At 41.6% G+C, this 11,670-nt stretch overlaps 1 protein-coding gene across 1 annotated transcript; it reads right to left on the reverse strand.

Moving 5' to 3' along the window:
• Positions 1–989: 989 nt before the first annotated feature.
• On the reverse strand, positions 990–11,431 carry cygb1 (cytoglobin 1; the record flags this gene model as incomplete). The annotated part of the gene is made up of 3 exons (XM_080723165.1): positions 990–1,154; positions 1,794–2,025; positions 11,280–11,431. 3 exons carry the CDS (start codon positions 11,429–11,431, stop codon positions 990–992), a joined length of 549 nt encoding a protein of 182 aa, XP_080579291.1.
• Positions 11,432–11,670: the final 239 nt, after the last annotated feature.

Here is an 11,670-nt window from a genome sequence, read left to right on the forward strand (position 1 = left end):
TGTCTCTGTGAGGTATTTTTATAAGCCCACTTTCAAACCTCTCTGGCGGCACATGCCTGTTTGCTTTCAATTGTTTTTATGGCACAATTAAATTAAACCTAAAAACCTAAAACATTCTTTTTTTTTTAATTGAATTCTACCTCACAAGACAAGGTATTTAAGCTTATAACTTCATTCTGTGGTGAGGAAGAGGTGGATGTAAAATCCAAAGCAGGAACAGAGCAGGTTTGGACATAAGTAACACAACAAAAACAAATGAAACATGAAAAAAACAAAACAAAGGCCATTTGTAATCAGATTCAACAATATAGACATCTGTAAAAGGCACAACCCAGTTAAATGTTATATAGCTAGTCCAAGAAGTCCAGTCCAGTTAGGTTAATGATGTTTGCATGTTCTTTGGATTTGTCAATCTCCATGGTAACGTTTGGTCTTTTGTGAGGGTACCATAAAATTGTGAAAGCGAAAGGAATATAACCAACGTTTAGCCTTCTAATGATGAACTAGTCCATTATCAGTATAATCTCAGGAAAACATTACTCAGTAAAAAAAATAATTGTCATTTAACACACACACACACACACACACACACACACACACACACACACACACGCATGAGTGTGCGCACGCGTGCACACACACACACACACACACACACACACACACACACACACACACACACACACACACACACACACACACACACACACACACACACACTTTGGGCTTACACACTTGAACACGCACACACAGACACGCTCTCACACACAAACCACCCCTCGGGTTAAGCACATGTCCAACACTGGTGTCTAGACGGGGCACGGGTCGGATCCTGAGCGTAGTAAACAAGGACATACAGGCTGATCATCACCCGTTTCCCTCTGGCAGTACTGGGTACATCGGACCCTCCCCATGAAGATAGAAGGACAAAACAGTAGCAGTGTCTTGGTGTGCACAGTTCTCAATGTAGCTCCTTGAGGATTAAGGCTTCACTTGGCTGAGCTGGTTGGCCGCGTATAACCCAATTCCTTGTAGACACATGAGATGTGATAGTAGACCGCACCCAGAAGCTTGCTCCAGGCAGTACCCACCTCTGCAGTCACAACATCAGGGTACGCTTCGGCCAGGACCTCCAGTATCACGCCAGCCAGATACTGGATAATGGAGCGAGATTGATAAATGGAGGGAGGGAGGGAGAGAGAGAGAGAGGGGGAGAGAGAGTTGAATGATGAAACAGCTTGGAACATGTCCCATGTTTTAGTACGACTTTATTTTCATACCAAAACAACACTACTTCATTGTACAACAGTGTAAAAGTCACGCGCAAGAGTTTTTTGGCACTATTACGGCATGTGTTTATTAGTGCTTGCACGTGTGTGTGTGTGTGTGTGTGTGTGTGTGTGTGTGTGTGTGTGTGTGTGTGTGTGTGTGTGTGTGTGTGTGTGTGTGTATGTGGGCTTGCAAAGCTATCTTTGTGGGTACCTCATGTCCCCACAAAGATAGTACAATCCAGGGAAAAAACCATGTGGGGACAAATGAATACGTCCCCACAAGGTCTTTAGGGGTTAGGTTAAGGGTTAGGGTTTAGGGTTAGGGTTAAAATGAATGGAATGTCCCCACAAAGATAGTAGACTATGTGTAATGTCCCCACAAAGTAGCAATTGCAAACCTGTGTGTGTGTGTGTGTGTGTGTGTGTGTGTGTGTGTGTGTGTGTGTGTGTGTGTGTGTGTGTGTGTGTGTGTGCGTGTGTGTGTGTGTGTGTGTGTGTGTGTGTGTGTGCATTGCACTCTACCTTGAAGTACACAGGGTCCACCTTGTGTCTGAGTGCATGGCCCTTGCCCAACATCTTGAAAATTGAGAGCAGTTTCTCTGCGTCACCGAGGTTCTCCACCAGCGTGTTGAGGCTGGTCATCACCCTACGGCCATGCTTCTTGAGCTGGTCACTCTGCCTCAGCTCTTCAGGGTCCTCTATGTGCTTAAAGTTACTGAAGTACTGCTTGGCAGAGGGATAGTTCACAAAGAGCCTGCATGCAGAGGAGGACAAGTGGGAGATGTGAGTACATGCAGCTGCCATGGGGCTGCGCTAACCTACAGTCTCTACGCTACACCCTACAGATGCAAGTGCACTTCTTATGCTGATGACATATCATAAGTAAACATAAGCGTTGACATGAGAATGCCGCACTTCTTCCCCTTTAATCTTTTTCATTACTCATGTGCCTAAAGTTCACTAATATTCTTGGGCTTGCATTTTGAAGCCAGTCACCATTTCCAACAATTTCATTTAATTTCCAAAGGTTTTTCATGATTTACTTTGCAAAAACATTTAGTAAACATTGCAGATTTACGTCACTGCAATGAATTTTAAAAAGTTCAACATGAGATAAAATCTCCTCCTACAGCCAGAAATGTGACAAACTAGAGAGGGGTGCTCTTTATAGTGCATGCCTCCGCCGGGCTGGGTGGCCTAACCAGGGCTGTGGGTTGGAGCCGGCAGGAACCACATAATTGAGTAGGGTAAAAGCGTTTCTACAACATAAGGTACAACTTTTTGCATTTATGGTGCCCTCTTTGGGCATAAGTTAAGTGCATGCCTCCGCCGGGCTGGGTGGCCTAACCAGGGCTGTGGGTTGGAGCCGGCAGGAACCACGTAATTTAGTAGGGTAAAAGCGTTTCTACAACATAAGGTACAACTTTTTGCATTTGTGGTGCCCCCTTTGGGCATAAGTTAAAGTGCTTCTGGAGAAGCCTCAAATTTGTTTTAGAAAATAGGACCCTCTCACAAATGTTGGAAGTGAATAAATTACCAATGTGTGTAACACACACACACACACACACACACACACACACACACACACACACACACACACACACACACACACACACACACACACACACACACACACACACACACTTACTTCATGAAGTCAAGTATATACTTTAGATATCAGAGCACTATACCGGTATTTGGGCACCTGGTGCATGCAGCAGCAGCTGTACACACAAACACACACTTTTACGGGGGGTAGGACACATGTGGCTAAACAAAACATACAAAAAGCCATGGCTATTTCAGCAGAGCCAGATTTCCAACCATTTTGCCGCAACCAGCGACTTACACAGCCCTAGACGTGGCTAAGCAACCCTGTCTGGTGTATCCCTCAGAGGAGTGCTCTTTTCTAATTTAGTTTTTATTGTGTAGTTGGTTTGAACTGACAATGTGGCATTTCCTGAATTTCTTCTACAAAACTCCACTTTGTGTTGATCTCTAACTCTGCACAAGCGCAACAGCTTTTATTATGCAGGCCTTCTAGCTACAACATGGAACACTATAAAATAAACTCTTGTGTGACACTTTCTGTCATTCCTTCACCCACTTCGATGGAGGTGTGTCTGCTACCAAGTGTCATACAGCACAGTGTGTTTGCCTGGCTCTCTCTTATGGAAGAAGCTGGAACGCCAGCACTTGTAATTAATATAGATATATGACTGTTATTAAGAATTATGTATTTGTTCCCTAAGCTGTTCCTATTATTGACATCACTTTGTTCATCCTGGCTGACAGTGTGCTTTTTCTAGGAACAATAACAAGAAGATGTCCTTGTTTAACCCCCAGATGTACAGATGTACAGATGTAAAGAATGAACAGAATGAATACAGAGGAATCCTAATACTCAGCAGAGACTACAAACAGAGACAGAGCCAATGCAATGAGCTGCTTTTTATCCACTCCAGATGTCTTGTTTCTGTCTCACCAGTAGAAAAACTTGCATGAAATAAGTCAATATGTTTACATTAGCGCCAGAGCACATGGCCAGAGTCAGCTCTTTAAGGTGAGGATTGCCTCCTGTTAAAGCTTCGTCTGTCAGTTTACGTCAGAAAACAGGAGTGTGGAACAAGCTTTGGTGGCGGGTGGTCCGTGCATGGAGGGTGTGGGGCACCAAGTGTCTTTTTATGTTCCTGTGTGTTCTGTGAAATTCTTTGTGGTTTTGCGCTGAGAGCAGTGTTGATTTTGATGGGCTTGTAGATCTGCTATTTTCAGAGCGCAACCAAAGATTTGACTTGTCTTTTACTTCTACTGGATCTCTTCTCCTATAGTCCCTCCCAAATAGTCTAGTTTTTATTTGTTGAAGAAACTGTCAAAATATTTAGTCTTAATTTAAATCATCGTAGCTTAGTTACTTGCACCAGCGTAGCGTGAAAGTACTATTATCAGTACAGTACAAAGGCAGGGCCTTTAGCCAATGAGGGAGCACTGTTCTTGGTGACGTCACCACCAACAAGTGCAACCTGAACAAGGCACAAGTTGGCACCTCGACAGAGTGCCAACTTGCCCACCCATAAACATACAAACAGCAGTGCACCGAAGGGAGGTGACCCACTTGTCCACTGGGGTAAACCCCAACGTAGCAGTGTTCAACCCGATACTCGCAAGTATCCCCTATATCAGGGCTACTCAATTTAAGATGGCTCAGGAGCCACTCAGCAAAATACCAAAGCGAAATGACGGTCCATTTTGGACGTTTACAATAATTTTGTAACACACTTCATGACAAGTCTAATAATTAACTCATACCCTGCCAAAAAAGACGTTTTCTATAATAAAAACGTCTTTTTAACTATGGACCTCCCTCCCAGACGTCTTCTGGACGTCTTTTTTTTTTAAATAATAAAAAAAAAAAAAATTGGACCTCCAACAGTGTACTAGCCATGATCGCGATCGCGAAATTGCATGTTTAACCCCCATACCAACCCCATCTTTCAAACATGGCAGCCATGTTTGTTTACATTTGAAGAAAACATAAGGGCTGCCTTCTCCTGAATGCCTGAACGGATTTCCAAGCGGATTTTTTTGTTTGAAAGCTGTGAAAAGCATGCACATGCATAGTGCATGATCTGTGCACGAATGTGTGCACCAGCGTGCACACTATTTTTTTAACCCTTTGTTGGCGAACCGGCAATATAAGAGGTCCCACTTTAAATATGGCACTGAAGAAGTTAAGGAAACGCACAGACAACAGCCACATTTACATCTATATAAGCCAGGCCAAACCTCATTGAACCAAAAGATTGTCATGAATGGAATAATGATGAAATGACAACATTTTATCCAATTAGGCTTTATTCACAAAATGTGAAGTAAAATGAACAGATCTGGTTCAATCTTTTTGTAACTGCCCCTTGGAAATAAATAACACTGAGAAGGACCAGACTAATATCCACAACCGTGTCTGGGTATGCAAGGCTAGTGAACTTTGGCAATGTAAAGGTATGTTTTCCCATGCCAATAAAGCTCCTTTGAATTGAATTGAACAGATAAGTAACAGTCAGAGTGCAACAATTCAAATCAATAACTCAAATGATATCCTAGAAATTATTTCTTTCTTCTTTGTAACAAATAAAATAAATGATAAAATAAAATACAAATCTTGATTTAAAACAAGACAAAAAGTCTCTTAGGGGTTTTGGATAGAAAATGACATCATCTGACTTCAGCTAAATAGACGTTTATACTTATTATTCAATCACTCAAACCCCAGCATCCCTATTCTTGGGGGACATTCACCAAAAATATCCGATCTACAAGCTCACCACAAGATGCGTTGTGAGCTTGTAGATCTGTCAGCTTCAGTTGCATTGTACACTTTGTAAAACAGTTGGATGCTTTGAGCTTTGTAAAACACAACAGCTCTGCTTGCATTTTGCTAAGAGATACGTTTATATGTAGTTTAATTTATATATTCATCATTGATATTCAATTTTCTCCATTGACTTGAATGGGAAAATGCAAAGATTAAACCTTTCCCAAATATGGGTGTTTTTTGCGCTCATAGATGACTGACGTCATAGACCACATTGACACAGTATGTCCATATAGGCTATTGGCATTCCAAGATATGGGCTTAATATTGATGACATGAGGGATCTCCATATATGGGCATGAAATGGGACATGGATGGAATGGTTAGCAGTAGCACCCATTAGAGGTAATTCATTTTTATAATAATAATATAATAATAGAGAGTGCACTGCCCCGCTGCAGCTATTTTTTCAATGCAAGTTTCTCAGTGGCATTTGAAGCACCAGGCTAAGGCTGCTTCAACGTTCTACCGTGGTTCTGGGGGCTTGTTAGCACCGCTCAAATGTGACAACGACAGACAGATACCCAGAGATACCCATATGGGCATATGGTCGGAGACGGAATGGTAAGACGGAATACATTTCCCAGCGGATTCCTTGTGACTCGTGTCAGGGCAACCACACTTGCAATTTTCCAGAATTGCATCTTTCTATTTTTTTTTTTGTTTTTATTCCGTTTTCGTCAGTGAAAAAAAGGTAGTCGACAAATAGGGCTGTCACGATATGACATTTTACATGACGATTAATTGTCGCTCAAATAATTGCAATTAGCGATTTAATTGTGTTTTTTCGTTGACAATTACATTTTTGTTTGGCTTGTAGGCTTTGAAGTTGCACATGGTAGATATGACACATAACCTAAATATACAAAGAAATGACAGGCATATTTTACAACTTTATACTTAAAAAATAACATTGATAGATCTGCTATTTGCACTACTTTTTAAAAGTGTTTGAAACTATATTAACATCTCTCAACATGGAAACGATTATGACGATTATGCAAAATAATCGCGATTACCTCAAATAATTGCGATTAGACGATTATGTAATAATTGTGACAGCCCTATCGACAAACATTTTTCTTCATAGTTTTAGTCGAAATCAACACTGGCTGAGAGTGATGCTATGGAGATGTTACTCAGAGAAAGCAGAGAAATTGGTGCTGCTGATAACATGATGTGCATGCTTTCATGTGTGCACAGCTGCTGACACCATATTGTCGCTGTCTGCCAGAAAAACCACATTTCATCCTTTTATGTTGTTTCTTCATAAATCAATGGCCTAGGCTATTTAGTCATACAAGAGTGTCACACAACAGTAGTGAAACAAGCCTACGAGCTCACAAGTTGCAACCTTTTGTAGATTGGCTATTGTTGCCATTTCTGAAGCATTTTGAAAGTGTGTCTTATAAATATTTAACCAATGAAGGGTTTTAACAAAAGAGGAAAGGGCATGCTTTCATGCTAATAGGTAGGTTTCATCCTCCAGGTTTCATGGCAATCTACCCATTATAATTTGAGATATCTTATACACAAGAGTTGGAGGTTTTGGCGTAATGATGGAGCTAGATATATATCTATATCTAGGACAGTGGTTCTCAACCTGTGGGTTTGGGGACCCCCAGGGGGGTCCCCAAATTATTTTGGGGGGGTCCCCAGATGATTAACTTAATGTGCAGCATTGTTTTCTCCCTCAACAGCAAACAAACCAACATGAAGTTTAGGTGTATAGAGGGTATATGCACATTTCTAAAGTGACATTTCAAGGACTTTTTAATACCTCTAAAATGACAAATTAAACATTGGCCAAATTGTCAAATATTAGAGGCAGACATTTTTACAACGATCTACATGCTCACAACGCCACAACGCGATGTGTTGTGAGCTTGTAGATCTCCTATTGTCCCAATATAACCATGTTATACAAAATGTAATGCCTCAACTCTTGGTGCTCGTCAGGGGGGGGGGGGGGGGGGGGGGTCCGCAGTTAAAATATGATTATTTTGGGGTTTGCGGCCTGAAAAGGTTGAGAACCACTGATCTAGGATATCAGATATCGTGAAAATCAGTATGGGTCACAGGGGGAGCATGAAGGTGCACAGCAAAAGACGGATTCTGGCGTATTGGTGGTGCTAGAGAGGATAGGCCATGGTAGGGCCATGATGTTGAGACCAAAGTGCTGAGGGGATATAGACCAACGATAGGTAACCTAAGGACAACAGACACAGCTGCTAGTGATGCTTTAAAAAACACCTCAAAAAGGTCCTAAAATTCCCCCAAAATCTGTGAAAAACTGAATGTATTTGTCATGCTATCAAGAATGCAATGCAGGATTCCAATATTCACAGCTAAGCACTGAGGAACTGTGCTGTTTAATCTCTCTCCTTCATACAGTAATTGCATGACTTGTGGTTGCATATAAATAGCCTCATTAGTATTTTATATATTCATTGGGCTCTTAATCCTCCCATTTCTGTTCTTTGAGACTCGCTCAAGAGCACAGTTCACAGGAAATTTTACAGAGCTGTTCTTTGTTTGCAATGTTGGTTATCTTTCACCATCAAGGCCGTTTGACTATAGAACTACTTCAATTTAGCAGTGTGGTTAAGCTGAAAACGAATGCTACACAACAATTTAGTTATAACATTCTGTACTGTCTATGCCAAGGGTCTTCAACAAGGGGCCCGGGACCCTAGAGGGTCCTCAAAGTTACTACAGGGGGTCCTCCAAATCTTTGTGCGATAGAAAAAAATATATATACAGTGTATCTCCTTTTAAACCAGATTCTTAACCAGATTCTGCAAATATTAACCAAAAATAGCAGATCTACAAGCTCACAACGCCTCGCTTGTAGATCGGCTATTTTCTGCAAAGATGTTTGGTGTAGAGGGGAGAAGTATTGAGCGTTCAAGTGGTTAAATATCTGAAAACACAAATTGACATGAATCCAAAATATACTAATGATTGTGCTGTCAAACAATGAAACGATATGGAATCTATGAAAAGGTTGTGGGGGTCACTGCTTCATCTCTCTCACAACTAAGGGGTCCTTGGCCTGAAAACGTTGAAGACCCCTGGTCTATGCTTCATTGTGTGCTCACAGGAACATGAGTAGGCTGTGTTAATCTAGTTTCACAAGCTGTTGTCACAGTCATAAATTATGACTGTAAGAGTGCAAGTGCCTTACTATTGCTAACCTTGCTCTCAACTTTCACCCCTCTCAATCATAAAAGATCACCTGAAAACATTGACTGGATGTGAGGTCATGTACTGTATCTCGCTGTCTGTCAAACTCCAAAGAACTTGCATACCACAACAATCAGCAAGTAGCTACTGATTCAGATAACTGACTTTTGCCAGTCTGCCAAGTTGTTTCGTGATTTTACAGGAGTGCCTATAATATCAGTTCAAATATCCAATCATTTACTGAAGAGGTGTGCACAATAGATACAATAGTTGCTCGAACGAATGACATAAAAAGCTGAAACGTTTTTAAAAATCGGTCCCTATATAGGGTTCTCATTCTTTGGTCCTGTAACCTGGATAGAGTGGGGAGTTTTTTGGTTTGAGAGGCTTTGGCAGGGGCGTCACAAGGGGTAGGAAAGTGGGATTGAGTTACTAGGGCCCAAGGTGGTGGAGGGGCCTTAATTATTTTATACTTTAGCTATTGAAAAATAGCAGATATACAAGCTCACAGCGCGGCACCGAGTGCCGCGCTGCAAGCTTGTAGATCTGCTATTTTTGAAAAGTCGTGAAAACTGTGTGCAAATCTTTGAATATATATGTATTTTTTAAGCGAACATTTGTAACTCAAATCTTGCTTCTGGGGGGTCCTTGGAACTAAATATTTTGAGATGCGGGTCCGTGGCCAAATACATACCATTTTGGGGGTCCTTCACATGAAAAGGTTTGAGCTCCACTGACATCGAAACATAGATTTTTCAAAAAACCTTAGAAGGATTTGAAATATTCAAAGATTTTCATGATTTTTCAGAAATGGCAGATCTACAAGCTCGCAGCGCGGCACTCGGTGCCGCGCTGTGAGCTTGTATATCTGCTATTTTTCAATAGTTAAAGCACAGGGGCCCCACAGTGAATCCTTGTACCCGGGGCCCAGAATTTGGTGCGACACCCCTGGGCTTTGGTACGGAGATATCTCTCTCTGGTGTCATCTAGTCCTCTATAGGTATGCGAAACATGACCTCCCATTTAAGGGAGGGACCACTTTTAGTGCCAAATATGTCTGAAAACAGTAAGATGGATTAAATTGTTTGGCATTTGCTTCTTGTGTGGAAAGGGGTCGGGAGCAGTGAGAATTTCATTAGTGATGAATAAGAGTGATTGCATTCCTTTTGCTAGAGCGAGAACATATAATTTCATAGGATAAAGAAAGCATCATATACAGCTGCATATACTGTGGAGGATGTGGATTGTGGACCACCTTGTGCTTTCATAGATTTCAAGGATTTTCAAAGACAAAAAAGGTTTCCTTAGCCCTGGGCTCAAGACTGCAGCCTGAACAAGGACAAAAAAACAAAAAACTAAATAAATAAACTAAATACAACAAAATCTGCATTCAATCTGTACAAATCCAGACTAGTTGCTCAGAATATTAGCTGCACAAAAGTACATAGAGAAGTGAAAGAGATATAGGTAAGCCTTCTGCACATTCAATAAATCATGGTTAATAATTAACTTATTCTGCACATTCACCATTGCTGCAAGACATTAAGGCTACTTTTTTTTAAATCATAGCCTATACCTGCTATTCTTACATTCTTTTTTTTTTTTTTTTTTCTCAGCCCATCTATTTGGGGTTTTATTTGTACTTCATTAACATACACATAATTATCATCATATATTATTATCTGGTTGTATTGTTGCATTAAAAAAGTATTTGTGGAACACAACCCTGCTTACCTGCATGAGCAGGTGGCAAAAGAAAACCCTAGATTTCACACGTCATGTGTGAGAATAAGAGGATTTGTTATAGACTAGGCCTACTGTAACAACAGAAGGAGAAAAATTATTATCTTGCATGAGCTGCAATTATAGGCTGATTTAAGTTGCAGAGTTAATAATAATAACGAGGGAACCCGACAGTTTTGGCTCACATGCTAGAGGTGGTGGCAGCTGTTGCTGATGGGAATCCAACAGCCTGCGGATGTATGAATGAGTAAAGGCTACACGAATACCATGAAAGGTGAGGTGATAAAACATGAAAAAGATCCAATAAACCATTCTCCCCGTTAAGAGCGTCCACTGTGTTCGTGTCGTCTGGACTGGAGTGTGAACGATAAGCTTACCGGTATATGGTATCAGAGGCGTCAATTGGGTATGGCAAGCTATGGCAGCTGCCATAGCCTACCTTGGCAGACTACAGGGGGAAATAATAAAATGTACTTTTCATGGTGCCTGTTGCTAAGGTATGGCAACATGACTGGTGCAAGACACCAGTCATGTTGCCATACCTTTTTTCTGAACTGACGCCACTGTACGGTATGTATTTTCCTGGAGGTGAAAGAAAGGTGAGTAAACATTGGTGCTCCGCCTGGTGCTGTGTAGCCTGGCTGCTGTCAAAAATATTCCCTAGAGATGAACGGATTAAGGGAAATAAAATATAAATAATAGCCTACCTGACCAGTACGGCCACCCCGACATTGTCGGCATTCTTGTAGACCTCGGCCCAGGTGAGGTTAATAATCTGGAATTCTTTGTCGGTCAGTGGGTCGGTGGGATCCGGGACCTCAATTGCCCCGTCTTCTTCTACCTGCATGCTCTCCTCCATCCAGCAACGTGCTGTAGCCTAGTGCAGAGTTCAGCAGCACGAGCACGTGCTGAAATCCACGGGTGATAACAGTGGCCCCCACCCCTCCCCTCTCCTTGCCGCACAGTACAGCCAACCCCAGGCACTGTACAGTCTACCCCTGTTTGTATAGCAGCACAATTAGGCTAGTAGTGTCTCTTGCTTGTTGAGAATGAAATTACCTTTGTGCATTTCCCTCTGTTGTCTTGTCCAGTGTGACC

Source organism: Nannobrachium achirus (assembly GCF_963921795.1).
Source record: "Nannobrachium achirus genome assembly, chromosome: 4".
In the NCBI taxonomy this organism is placed as follows: Eukaryota; Metazoa; Chordata; class Actinopteri; order Myctophiformes; family Myctophidae; genus Nannobrachium; species Nannobrachium achirus.